At 34.5% G+C, this 15,000-nt stretch overlaps 1 protein-coding gene across 2 annotated transcripts in view; it reads right to left on the bottom strand.

The window, feature by feature from the left end:
- Positions 1-15,000, bottom strand: part of LOC132107651 (endothelin-converting enzyme-like 1) — a 41,472-nt gene that overhangs the window by 22,026 nt on the left and 4,446 nt on the right. The window contains exons 2-7 of one of the 2 annotated variants that reach the window (XM_059513767.1): positions 11,402-12,134; positions 10,417-10,683; positions 10,268-10,336; positions 7,737-7,847; positions 6,721-6,813; positions 4,586-4,710 (exon numbers count right to left, since the gene is read on the bottom strand). In XM_059513767.1, the coding sequence (XP_059369750.1) occupies positions 4,586-4,710; positions 6,721-6,813; positions 7,737-7,847; positions 10,268-10,336; positions 10,417-10,683; positions 11,402-12,019 (1,283 nt within the window). In that variant the 5' untranslated portion in view covers positions 12,020-12,134. Of the gene's footprint in view, positions 1-4,585; positions 4,711-6,720; positions 6,814-7,736; positions 7,848-10,267; positions 10,337-10,416; positions 10,684-11,401; positions 12,138-15,000 lie in introns of both variants that reach the window. The other variant, XM_059513766.1, reaches the window with a different exon arrangement.

The following is a 15,000-nucleotide window of genomic DNA, read 5'->3' on the forward strand; positions in this document are numbered from 1 at the left end:
AGGCCTCCGGTTCCTCCAGCGCCGATTTCACTTGGAAAGAAGAGAAGCGAGGTTTGCGAGAACAAGCATTTGATGAGAATGAGGTTTTGGTCCTGCAGAGATGCTCCACGAGCAGAAGCACCAGGAGGGACGTGAAGAGAAAGAGCTGAAAACAGCAAAGCGCCAGAACAAAGAGCAGAATAAAAGTCATTTCTCTGTCTCTGCTCCCGCGGCGCGCCTGATGAAAGCTGATTGGTGGGAGAGCCGCACATCACCATGGTGATTTTAATAACAGTGATTATGAAGGAAGGGGTCATTGTGAGAATATTATGGGATTTGACGCATTATTACACAAAGATACGAGAGGGACGAAAAGACTAGACATTTAGACAAGAAAAGAAGAGAAATCTGTAATACCACTGACATCCAATCAGACAGTTTCCTGAAATCATGAAGTATTTTAATATTAAAAACATTCCAACCACCTTTAAGACTCATCAAGGAAATTATAAACTTGTTAGGGCTAAAGTTCATCTCACAAAATGTATTCTTCCAGTCGTAAGTTTCAGCAGTACTTTACATGTCTTTGAAAGAAGTCTCTTGTGCTCACTGAGGATGCATTGATTTGATTCGAATTACAGTAAAAATGTGTAATGTTTTAACAGTCTAAAATAAGGTTTTCTATTTGATTTAATACTGATTTGCTGCACAAGAGACATTTCTGATTATTCGCAATGTTGAAAACAGTTGTGCTGCACAATATTTTTGTCATAAATTTTATGTTTCAGGATTTACTCAAAAGTGAAACATGTTCTAAAAATGTATTAACATACAGTAGTAGTTAAGGCCACCTAATATAAAGTGGGACCAAAAGTACTAAAGGAACTGTTTAGGTACTAAAAGAATCATCGGTCACAATTAAGTGAATACTAAGTTAAATTAAGTGAAATTCTCATCAATATTTTAGACACAGTCAGCGTAGACAAAGTAAAGACGAAGAGTGAAATGTAGAGAAAGAAAGAGAGAGGTGAACAGACAAAAACTATTTAAGTAAATTCAATTATTCTCACACAAACACTGTGGACAGACTGGCAGCCCACACACACGCATGAGAGAATCCTGACAGCTAGATACACACTAACCCTGTCACATCCAGCACTCGACTGCTGCTCTCTACAGAGAGAGAGAGAGAGAGAGAGAGAGTGTGTGTGTGTGTGTGTGTGTGTGTAAACAAGTGAGGCCGTTGTGGGTCGATTCTAATCAGCCATTGCACAGATGAGTGTTCACCCAACAGTGGCACCTCAAATAAAGCTACACACACACACAAACACAGACACACACACACACACACACACACAGGTTTATACTGTGCAATGCTGAAAGTGTGTCAAAAAGTGTTGCAGTACTTTTTGTCTTCATTTAAACCACTAGATCTAATATTTCATAATTTCAAACTTATTTCATGAGTCATTTTGCTTCATTAAAACTGTAATACTATGATATTATATCGACGGCTGTCTTTATTACTTCAGGTTAAAAAAAGAAACCATTGCAAAATATGCAGCACATATATTAATTTAATTGAATTGCAGATTTAGTTAAAATGTCACAGATACGTGGCATACAGTTATGGAAGCACATGGGTAGCGATATTCAATTTGCAATGTAATATGCAAAATGACAATGCAATATGTAAAATGACAATGCATTTCTGTATTTAAATTTACATTTTCCAATACATTTGTGAAACGTTTGGTGCAAAATAAAAATGAAAATTAAATTACATAATTTTCATTTGCCATTTCATACACCAGTTTTAATATGTAAAATGAAAACTAATTTTAACGCTTTATAAGTTGCAAAATTAAAATGAAAATGTATTACAGAAATTATTAGATATGCATAACATGTTCAAGCAAAAACTGTGGCAAAATTATCATTTAAATGCTATTTTTCTTAAATGCATTAACACTCACAGTCAAGACACTTATGATTGCATTTTCATTCAGTGTCCCGCAATGAATGTAGCAAAAATCAATGCGCACATTGAAAATGCATTCCGAGCCGATCACGTCTCCACCCCCTCGCGCCATGTCAATCACTGCGTGAACAAGGCGGGGCTTGCAGAAGGTCAAGAGACTCAAATCTCAAGAAGAGGATTCAAGTGAGAGAACATGGACAAGACCGTTGGCCCGTGTACGTTTTGATCATTTCGGTTTATGGCTTCAATATTTCATTCGCACTTGTGGGCGGCGCTGAAACGCTCCTTTCATCTGATTGGTCGAATCGCTCCACCTTCAGCTCGGTCTTTTCATTCTTTCAGGCAGAATAAGAGTCAGTGCGAGTGAAGCACTGTAATGTCTGAAACCGCTCACTGTTAATTAGCATAATATTTGAATCAGATGTAGCTGGGCACATAATTCGTGCTGCTGAGACCTGCAAATTATTTCTAGATTGTAGTATTGTATGAATATCATCCCACTGATAAATACAGTGCAAATAGTTCTGTCTCTTTGGAAAAAAGTGAAGTGGAAATAAAAATCAATAATAGACTGAACAGTTCCATGTCTGTAACATTTACCACTCTCATCTTTTAAGTCATAAGGCACTAGGTATGTGTGTGTGACATTAATAAATAATTGTAAAAATTAATATTGTTACATTTCTGAAATAAAAATAGTAAAATTAGCTCTATGCTGCTCAGTGATCCTGTAGCCTACCCCAGAGCGCCCTCTCGCGGCTGTAGACGGTAATGTTTTTTCCTGGTTCTGAATAAATGCGACTTAATAGTCCAATGCAACTTATATATGTTTTTTCCTCGTCATGACGTATTTTTGGACTGATGCAACTTATACCGAAAAATACGGGTAACATTATTATTATTATTTATTATGAGAGTAATTGACACAGACTAGAACTTTAATGTTTCACCAAATTCAGCTCAGATCTTCAGAGTCGTCAGACTTGCATTGCTGTATAACTGGCCAGACATACCTTCCCAAAAAATCCTATTTAATTTTATTTCATAAATTTAACTATATTTATTTCCAATTCACTGTTATCCAAGGAGACAGATCTATTTGCATTGTTTTTATCAGTGGGACAATATTTATACAATACTATAACCTAGAAATAATTTAACGGGGTCTCTTGCAAGTCACAGCAACACGAATTATGTGCCCAGCTACATCTGATTCAAATATTATGCTAATTAACAGTGAGTGGTTTCAGACATTACAGTGCTTCACTCGCACTGACTCTTATTCTGCCTGAAAGAATGAAAAGACCGAGCTGAAGCTGGAGCGATTTGACCAATCAGATGAAAGGAGCGTTTCAGCTCCGCCCACAAGTGCGAATGAAATATTGAAGCCATAAACCGAAATGATCAAAACGTACACGGGCCAACGGTCTTGTCCATGTTCTCTCGCTTAAATCCTCTTCTTGAGATTTGAGTCTCTTGACCTTCTGCAAGCCCCGCCTTGTTCACGCAGTGATTGACATGGCACGAGGGGGCGGAGACGTGATTGGCTCGGAATGCATTTTCAATGTGCGCATTGATTTTTGCTACATCCATTGCGGGACATTGAATGAAAATGCAATCATAAGTGTCTTGACTGTGAGTGTTAATGCATTTAAGAAAAATAGCATTTAAATGATAATTTTGCCACAGTTTTTGCTTGAACATGTTATACATATCTAATCGTTTCTGTAATACATTTTAATTTTAATTTTGCAACTTATAAAGCGTTAAAATTAATATTCATTTTACATATTAAAACTGGTGTATGAAATGCCAAATGAAAATTATGTAATTTAATTTTCATTTTCATTTTGCACCAAATGTTGCACAAATGTATTGGAAAATGTAAATGTAAATACAGAAATGCATTGTCATTTTACATATTGCATTGTCATTTTGCATATTACATTGCAAATTGAATATCGCTACCCATGTGCTTCCATAACTGTATGCCACGTATCTGTGACATTTTAACTAAATCTGCAATTCAATTAAATTAATATATGTGCTGCATATTTTGCAATGGTTTCTTTTTTTAACCTGAAGTAATAAAGACAGCCGTCGATATAATATCATAGTATTACAGTTTTAATGTAAAGTACAATTATTACAATTATATTATTTATTAATTATATTATTTTTCTTAAATATTTTTTTATTTTACATTTCAATATTATTTTTATTATTGTTAATATTAGCCATATTAAAATAGAATAAAAAAGTTTTGGCCAAGATGTGAAGTCATGCAAACAAGCAAATAAATAAACAAATAAATAAAATCACAATAACAATTTTTATCATAGAAATTGCAATTAATTTTTTATTATTATATGCAATAAAAAAAAAATATACATTTTTATAATAATATATCTTATTATGTTTTTATTTTGTCATTTAATTTTATTTAGTAACAATAATAATATAAATTATAATTATTACTTCTTATTATCATCATCATAGTTATTATTGTGTAGCCATATAGATATATAAATCACAAAAGTTTGAAAACATTGTGCTAAAAAAAAAGAGAGTGAGAGAGAGTTCATCACATTTTAAATCAAAATCATGCTCTGTCAAACTTCTTACCGTTTAGACGTGGTTTTAATGATGTCCGACACTGTCTGCATGTAATCAGTGGCCAAAACTACTATCTCCTCTTCCTCAGAGAAATTATCATTGAAGATTCGGTCCAACAAACGCTTCCAGTGGAACTACAGAGAAAGAGATGACGATGTTTATTCTTCTCTCGAATGGCTCTTTCAATGAAATACAGAAGTCAGTAAACCTTGAGCGTCTGCCCTTTGCTTATTGATTTATGCTTCATTTAGGGACCATGATCTGTGTTTTGAACAGAGGATCTGGCTTGCCAAAAAATTATTGGCCTTGTAGATCCAGCAGCTTCAGATATTTGCCGGTTTGCGTTCTAAATTTACTGGGAGGTGGAAGGTTATCTTCGGGAAGATCACCTTAGATCGGACAAGGCCATTATTCTTATGAAGCCAGAGAACTTCAGGACTCTTGGCATAAATAAACCTGCTCTTTATCTTGCTCTCTGACAACAGATTCAACATAATTGTTTTCTTTATATTTTCAGCATCAATGACACATTTTTAGATAAATCTTGTGTTTTAATCTGATTTATTTCTCACATCCAGCTCTGCTCAATTGAAATTCAATCATATAGACAAGACACCACAGGCAAGAACCCTTAACTAATAGATTTTACCATACCTCCCCAGTTGATTGATTTCATTGAGAATTACAGAAAAAAATGTTGTATTGCAAGTTTTCAGAAATGTTGTTTAATATGAGCCATTAAGAGAATTAAATATGCACTACTTTGTATACATTTCCAGAAAAGAAATCTAAACATTGGATTAAGTCATGTTGAAAATTATTGTGTGATTTTGTTGACTTATTAGAGTTAAAGGATTTTATAGAGATGATTTTGGATTTCTCTTTTTATCACTCCATAAATCAGAAAATATTGTCAATAGCCAGAAAAAAACAAATTTTCGCCATGTTTTCATGAAATAAATTTTGTATAAATCAGTGTGAATGATATATGAACAAACCCCTCAGTAAAAACCTTCATAATATAGAGAGGAATAAAACTCTAAGTTTTGGTGTTTGTAAGTGCTACTGAAGTGGAGAAAAAAAACTCACCGTCTTTAAATATATGCATTTTCATCATGTTTCTAGTAATAAAATGTTGTATAAATCAGTGTGAATGATATATGAACAAACCCCTCAGTAAAAACCTTCATAATATAGAGAGGAATAAAACTCTAAGTTTTGGTGTTTGTAAGTGCTACTGAAGTGGAGAAAAAAAACTCACCGTCTTTAAATATATGCATTTTCAGCATGTTTCTAGTAATAAAATGTTGTATAAATCAGTGTGAATGATATATGAACAAACCCCTCAGTAAAAACCTTCATAATATAGAGAGGAATAAAACTCTAAGTTTTGGTGTTTGTAAGTGCTACTGAAGTGGAGAAAAAAAACTCACCGTCTTTAAATATATGCATTTTCATCATGTTTCTAGTAATAAAATGTTGTATAAATCAGTGTGAATGATATATGAACAAACCCCTCAGTAAAAACCTTCATAATATAGAGAGGAATAAAACTCTAAGTTTTGGTGTTTGTAAGTGCTGCTGAAGTTGAAAAAAATCTCTTTAAAGATATTTATTGCAATTGAAATCTACAGACGCCAATAGATAGTGCTATTAAAGAAACACTTAAAAGTGTGTTTTGGATGTTTTCTTTTCACTAGATTGAAAGAAAACACTTTATGAAAATGCAAAAAGCTGAAAATTACAAAACTGACCAGTGCATGAATAAAAAAGTTTTTGCATGTAGTGTCTCACCTTAAATTCTACTAATGGCTCAGTCTCAAACCATAGTGACTCCCTCTACATAGGACACGAATAAAGGCTTAAACGGGTTAGTCTGATCACCCCTGCTGATTATAATCTACAACTACATCATTCTGGGGTCAAATTGCATTTTTATCCATTGATGGTCATTCAAACGAAGACATGGAACATCTTTTCCAGAAAAAATAAAACTGTAATGTTGGGAGAAAAAAAGGCAGATGAGTTTTATTTGTAAGTCATAATTAATTATTACATTTAGAAATAATGTAATATTTTGGTAAAAAACAATCAACATTTATACAACTATAAACATATTTTTGTGTTTGTGTGTGTGTACTCACACTTGGAGCCATTTTCTGCAGCTGTTTCAGTGTTATTCGGTTGTACATGCTGCTGATGTCTTTTCTTTGGTCATCGTATTCAGACACAGTGATCTTTGCAAAAAAAGAAAGAATGTTAATTAACATATATTAAAACACAAACATGCTTGTTCACACAAAACGGTCTGTATTCACCTGTCACACAGACTTAAACAAGCACACATACTGGAGTTCATTATATGTATGAATCATTATAGTGATTCTGATTATTTGGGGGATTCATTTGACTGAACAGGTGCAAATACTCAGTTTAAAATTCATTACATAAAAAGTGTTCTCAGAGGTCTCTGTGTGGCATTTTAAATATAAAGTTTGGTACTTAAATAAATATTTGGTAAAACAAAGCTGTTCATCACTACAATTTTATGTGAAAGTTATTTGTGTTTATTGGTGTTTCATGAAAATGTTCCAGTTTGATGCTATTATATTGTGTTTTTGTTCCACATAGAGTTTCTTAAAATTTTCTTTCTTTTCAAATAAATAATAAAATAATTATGAATATAAAAATTTTATATTTACATGTGACTAAAACATGAAAAAATAATGGTTAATTGTAAATACAATCACATGATTTTAAGTAAAATATTTATAAAAATAAATGTAAAATATTTATAAATTAAATAATTAATATTATTATTATTTATCACAATATAATTTTGAATTCTTGACAATGTATACATTTTTTAAATTTTATTTTTACATTTTCTGCATAAAACATAAGTAATGTAATGGATAGTGTGCCTTTATACTGTGTTTGTTTGTTCCAGAAACAATTTCTGAATAAATACATAGAAAAAAACTCAAATAAAATTTTCTCCAGTTACAAACAAGTTATTAAAACAAGCCAAATCAAAAGATTGAACAACACTTAAGTGCACACACACACACACACATGGACACACACACACACAAACACACACGGACGGACACACACACACACACACACACACACAAACACACACGTGCACGATATGTACATTCGCAAGCCTCATCTCCAGATCCAGAATCTCTCTGGATTTCAGCGTGGCATTGTGAGCTCCCAGCATGCTCAGCAACCTTTCCATCAGCGCTTTATAGGACGCCAGAATCTGAAATCATTGAGAGAAAATAACAAACAAACATTGTGATGTGATTTTAATTAGGGATGCACGATCATGATTTTTCATGGCCGATTCCGATTCCGATTTTTTACAAGCAAACTGGCCGATTCCGATACCGATTTCCGATTATGTTTTTTAATCTTTAAGCAACAAACAAGAAAGAAGGAAAAAGTGTGCATAAACAAGATATTTATTTGATATTTAATAGGCCAAACTGGCTTTTGGCTATTGAAAACAATAACCGTAACCATCGTAATTAACGTAATTAACGTCAGTATTTGCACAGTAAGTAGCCTACATTCAATACAAACATAGATGGTACACACATCAGCATTTAGCTTTTGTTTTTGGATGAATTGGGTTGAAACTACAGAGAACTGGCCTTAAATGAAAAGATTAACTGTAACATGTGAAATTAAAGGCAATAACTGCATAGTTCTACAATCCAAACAACACAATCAACACACATTAAATAAGATGTTTCTTAATCAGTATTTGTTTTAGTTTTTAAATTTGGTTTTAAATAAAAAAAAAAGGTCTTTACCAGTGAGACTAAATAAAAGTATGCTATATAAATACATTATTCCAAAATGTTAAAATCAAATAATGTTGGTGCGAATAAAACAAAGATGCAAAGTGTTTCATTCATTCAATAAAAAAAAATTAGGGTAATGATTCACATATATATATTTTTTACTTGAGCCAATGAAAAATAAATAACTATTGTCTCAAGTAAAAAAATATAGATGTGAATCATTACCCTACAATTTTTTAATTGGATGAATGAAACACTTTTTTTCAGTGTGGTACAGCAGGTGATTTTGTCACAGTTCGTTTCGTTTCTCATCCGAAGTTGAGCTGAACATCTCTTCACGGTCTACTCGTGTCCAGGGCTCGGACCGGTAACAGTATACGCTCGAGCAGATTTAGTGCGCGCAGAAAAGGGACTCTTATTTGTGCGCCAGTACACCGACGGCTGATCGCTTCCTGCTATCTGTGCTTCAGACATGCAGCTCTGCACTTCCAGTGCTGAACGGCTGCCCATGTCCTGCGCACAGATTTCAAAATACTTCCACACAAATGACATAGCGAACGATTACAATGTAGTATGTGCACGTGGGCGCACTTCTGGAAAAATCGGCCGAAAAAAGACCAAAAACCGGCCAATTGCCGATCACATATTTCAAGCAAAAACTGTCCGGTTCCGATTTATGGTCGGTCAACCGGTGCATCCCTAATTTTAATGGAAAAACATCGGACATGAAACTGATTTCATGCTAAATCTTACAATTTTATTTGGTAAATATCATACACAAAATAAAACAGAAGCAATTATAAATCATGTTTTAATGTTTTAATGGTTTAATTTCTGATGTTTAATGTCTCTAAGGTGCATTGGTAATTTAAAAAAACTAAATAAACTGTATGACTGTATGTACCTATATATAAACTTTTTTTTATAAACAAAAGCAAAAGGAGCAAATATAAATGTTGTTTTAATGTTAATTATGACTGTTTTTATTATGTTTTTGTTTCTACTAAGTTTACTGATAAAAAAAAGATATACCTGTATGTATTTATTTTATTACCTAAAGAGATACATTTTCATAAAAGGGAATCTTTAAATCAATTTATTTTTATTTATTTATTGTTTGTTTGTTAGCTTTTTTTATATAATTTATAATTTATTACTTGTCTGGATGTCTTGTTATGTATGTAAATTAATTGTGTTGTTAATCTTTGTTTTTGTTTCTCAAGTACATTGATAACAACAACAAAAAAAATCTAGATACAGTATATGACTGTATTTGCCCAAAGACACTTGAAAAGCAACTTTTTATGTACATTTTATATGTATTTTTATAAACAAAATGGTAAATGCTTTTATAGTATAATTTCTCACGTTTTTGTCTTTCTTAAGTGTACTGATAACAGTTACAGTAACTAAAAAGATAAAGATACACAAAAATGAAATCTCTGAACAACTATGTAAACCTTTGTATTTGTACTTTGTTTTTGTCACTTATCAATAAAGACTTAATATTTTGCATTTAGAAATTCTGTTGTGGTTTCTAGTTTGAAATGTGATCTGGACATGTTTTTTCATGAGATTAATCCATGTTTTTATTGATCTCTCAGTGGGATTTTGTGGCTTGTCAATTCTGATTAGTAGCTGTGTTGTAGCAGAGATCTGATGTCATCGGAGCGTGAGAGGATCACTGCTGTGACTTCATTATTAAGAGACATCAGCTCATCTGTGACATCATCAGCAGCTGTGACACGATCAATTAGACATGTGAGCTCACAGCGAGAGACGGCCGGAGTGACAGATGGCAGACAGACAGACAGATGGAGAGACAGAGTCCAGAACAAAAGAGCACATGGAGAGATAAAGAGAGCCGTTTCACCTTCACACTGTCTTCATCCTGCCCCAGATAGAGAGTCCTTTCCGGCAGAGTCAAACCCTCCTGATCAATCTACAATCACACCAACACCAGATTAAGTTATTTTGTAACAAAAAAGACACTCACGAATGCTCACAAACGCGCTCTCTCACCCGAATGGTGTTGCGTGACGAGTTTCTGTCATCCACGTTGACGGTGAGAGAGAAGAACACTGACGTGCTGTAAACTGCCTGCGTCTTATACAGCATCTCATTAAAATCTGGCCTCACGGGGGCGGAGCCACTGTCCCACCCCGCCCCTCCGGGAGGAGCTCCAGACAGGTCCCACCCACCACAGCTGTCAATCACTTCAGTCATAGGCCCCGCCCCCAGACGATCAATTTCCTTCATGTTGATGCACGAGCGATAAAATTCTTTCACCTGCGGGAGAAAATAATACGTTTCCATTAAAATAACCATTCGAAGAACCTTTTAAACATTAAAATCTCATAAAAAGCTCATAAAGTCATAAATCCAATCACATATGGGTAAAAGAAATAGTGATTCCTGACTTAAAAAATGAAGAAATATTATATACAGTCAAACCCAAAATTATTCAGACAGCAGATATAATTGTTGAGATTGTTTTAGTAGTGAGTGCAGGACACTATAATTCATATATGTGAGGGAGAATAACAAAATAAAGCAAACAGTGACATATTATTCCCCAAAAAAATTTCATACAGTGGACTACCAGTAAAAATTGGGAGCAAAAATTATGAAGACACTTCGACCTGAGCATGTTTTTCTTAAGTGTTTTTCTTTAATTGCTAATGCAATCTTTTCAAACCACAGACTGAACAAAATGAAGCATTGCTTGGTAATTGTTTGAGCTAAATTGGTTTTATCAAATTGTGTTTTTAATTTTAACAGCTGACAGCTATTCATCCGAATTCATTACATACATTTCTTTCAAAATTATTCATCTGAAATTATCAAGATGAATTTGTTCTAAACTATAGCCAATAAACTGTGATCAAATGTGAGAAATGTTGGTTTGACCGTATGACAAAACTGATACAAAATTGTGCAGATTAAACAAAATGCATTTAAAAATATGCATTTAAATGAAGCAAATATTCTGAGTGTGTGGTTGTACCTTTCTCTCGGCACTGTCCGGTTCTTTCCTCCGGATCGGCGCCTCTAGGAGGCGCTGCAGCTTGTCCTGGTTCTGTTCTCCGATGGCTGTGATGATCCCGTAGCTCAGTTTATCCTCCGGTATCCCGTGTCTCCGGAGCCACCCGCCACAAGCGAAGCTGTAAAAGTCATGACAGGGCTGGACGCTCGGGTCGACGTTCCCCTGGACGAAGCGCGCGGCCCGTAGCAGCGAGCGACGCTTTACGCAATCCTGACGACACTGGGAATCCTGCGTTTCCAGCGACAGAAATTTCAGTGCCAGCATGCATCCGAGAATCACGCACATCCCCGCCGCGAACACTAAAGCAGAGAGCAGGCAGATTTCGCGCCGGCTCCAGCGGGCCGGAGCCCCGCCCCCGGCTCCACCCCTGGCCCCGCCCACAGACTTGTCCCGCCCACTCCGTCCGCGGTCCAGCGATCCGCCCAGATGCAGACTCATGCCGTTACTCAGCGTGCTGCTGCTGCAACGACTGCCGTACTTGATCTCCTGGAAGTCATCGTAATGCGCCGTGAGCGAGTACGTTTTCTCCATGCTGACCGACGTCTGCGCCCGCGATTTGTTAGGGAAGGTGTGGAACATGATCTGGGATCAAAGTAAGGTCATGACCTTTGACCCTTTCAGCTCTTGGGTCAGACTGTATCCAAAGGCTTTTTATGTCCTTGGTTTTTCAAACTGTTTTCTTTCTCAGTACGACCTGCTGTGAGAGAGATGCAATTAATTAATTGCTTGATATAGTGTGGAAAATATATACATGTTTACATATTTACAACAAAATGAGAGAAATTTAATAAAATATTGTAAATCCAATCACTCATAAAAAAATTCATTATAGCATTATTTAGACAAATTTTTACAAATTTAATTGTATTTATTTTAAAATAATTATTTGCAATGAAATAAATATTTTTTAAAGATCCTGGTGAAATTAGCAAAGCAATACCACATGATTGATATATATATATATATATATATATATATATATATATATATATATATATATATATATATAATAAAGAATTAACTAAATGCATAATACATTAACAATTTAGTTAACTTTTAAATTTAACAATTCCTTTTATTTTTGGCCAAACAAAATGCAGCACAACAAAGGTCTACTGTTAAAATTAAAACATAAAATATTGTTTTTTTCATATCATGGAAGTTGTTTACGCTTAGCAACTCTAATTTCATCAATGTACATTTTTTAATTTGTGCAAGCTAAATTAACATGCTTTATAACTCAGCCTTATTGCTTTGATAAAATGTTTTCTGTTTCACGTCACAGATGCCATTATATTGTTGTGTTTTAGCCTGACAGAAACATTAGAATGACCAATCAGCATTCAAACCTATCACCATCAGTTTCAGAAGTCCTGATAAAAAAGCTTCATTAAAAACGGATCTGTCTTTTATGACAAGTCTCGCTTCTTAGTTCTTTTATTTGGCTTCTAATGCGCCTTCCTAAAGTTGTTTAGATTGATTTCAGACACTCGAGCATCAAAGAAACACTGGCCAATGACTCAAAGGCCTGGATTGATCCGAGAGAGAGACAGAGAGAGACACACAGAGAGAGAGAGACTCTGGGGAGCAGCGATTGATGGATGGAGAGAGGTGGAGAGTTGATGTGACTTGAGTGGGTAAGGAGAGAGAGAGGCTTAGCCACATTCAAACAGGTCCTCACACACACACACACACTCACACACACACACACTCACACACACACACACACACACACACACGCTACCCATCAACCACACGCCGGTAAACTGCATCAAGCCTGCCAGACAAACCTCACCTCCTGCAGAGCAACAAACCTGCTACTGGCTAATGGAGCACAACACACACACACACACACACACACACACACACACACACACACACACACGCACACACACACACACACACACACAGTCTCCGTCTGTATTCACACTCACAAATATATGTATCCAAACTATTCTAGCTAGACAGGTGTCACTGTGTTCTGAATTGTATCAGATGATGGACTTAAAACATAAAAAATACATCTCGCCATTATTATTATTATTTTTTTTACTTCCACCATGAAATAGAAATTTAAATAGCTATAACTTTTTAATTTCAAAATTCTGCAGTTCTTCTTGGAATTGTGAGTTTATATCCTACAATTCTGCCTTGTTTTATCTCGCACTCAACTCACAAGTCTGAGCTCATACGTCGAATTTCTGAGAATATATGTTGCAGTTCTGAGTTTGTCATAATTTTGAGTTTATGATGCAATTTTGAGTTTATATGTCCTAATTGTGAGTCGCAATTCTGCCTTGTTTTGTCTTACATACTCCCAATTCTGAGTTTACACAGTAAGTCGCAATTTTGAGTTGTAAATTTTTTTGCAATTTTGAGTTTGTCGTAATTTTGAGGTTACATGTCCTAATTTTGAGTGTATATTAGGGATGTAACAATTACGGGTTTGGCGAAAATCATGATAAAATTCCCCACGGTTAGTATTAACGTTAAATCTTTTAATTATCATTAAAACTGTATTCGATTACCACAATTCGAACAACTCGCAATAAATACTGTCCAGCATAAAGCACAGTTTTCAGTAACAGTCTTACGTGCACACAGCATGCAGAGTAGTTTCGTTATGAGTGAAAACAAGGCGGAAAAGCTGAGAGGTTTTAAAAGAGTCTTAAGGGAATTATTCAAATAAAATATGAGTGAATTAAATATATGAATGTACCTCTGAATGTTCTGTCTTCAGAAACGATTCAATGGCATTTTGTTTTCATCTTCCTAAAGGAAGTGTTCTTAATAGCAATGATGTTTTGTCCACTGAGTTTACGGGAAACAGCTGTAATTCAGCTTTTCCATAAGCGCCACCTGCTGTCAGAGAGTGGATTTACAGAGACTGACATTTATATTCAGTCTGTGTTCAGCTTCTGTCTGGCAAAAACTGACTAAATTTGCATGCCCTGCTGTAAATTTTGATCAGTTGATTAAAAAAAACAGTTGAGATAAGTTATCTAGAATTATTTATCATGTATTAATCACTTATTATTTTGACTTACATCTTTTATTTAAAGGCGGAAATGTGAGGTTCACCTTTTTATTAAACGGTTAAGTTGTCATTTAAAATCCGAACATCGTTGGTAATGTTATTGTTTTAGTGATTATGCATACACAAAACCTTTAAATATAAGTATATAAATATAAATATAACCTTAAATATAAGACTAGGTGATTTATGATTTATGTGTTGGTACTTTTTAACATCTCCAGCACATTTTAACAATACCGTGATAATATTGATAACTGTGATACTTTTGGTCACTATATTTGTGATGAGAATTGTTCATACCGTTACATCCCTTGTTTATATTGCAATTCCGAGTTTATGTCCCAAAATTCTGAGTTAATATATCGCAATTCTGAGTTCGTCGCAATTTTAAGTTTATGTTACAATTCTGAGTTTATATTTTAACTAAGAATAAATTTATGATTCTGAGTTTGTCGTAATTCTGAGTTCATGACGCAATTTGAGATCATATCTCACAGTTTATATCTCATAGTTATGAGTTTGT

Source organism: Carassius carassius, chromosome 28 (assembly GCF_963082965.1).
Source record: "Carassius carassius chromosome 28, fCarCar2.1, whole genome shotgun sequence".
Taxonomy (NCBI): Eukaryota; Metazoa; Chordata; class Actinopteri; order Cypriniformes; family Cyprinidae; genus Carassius; species Carassius carassius.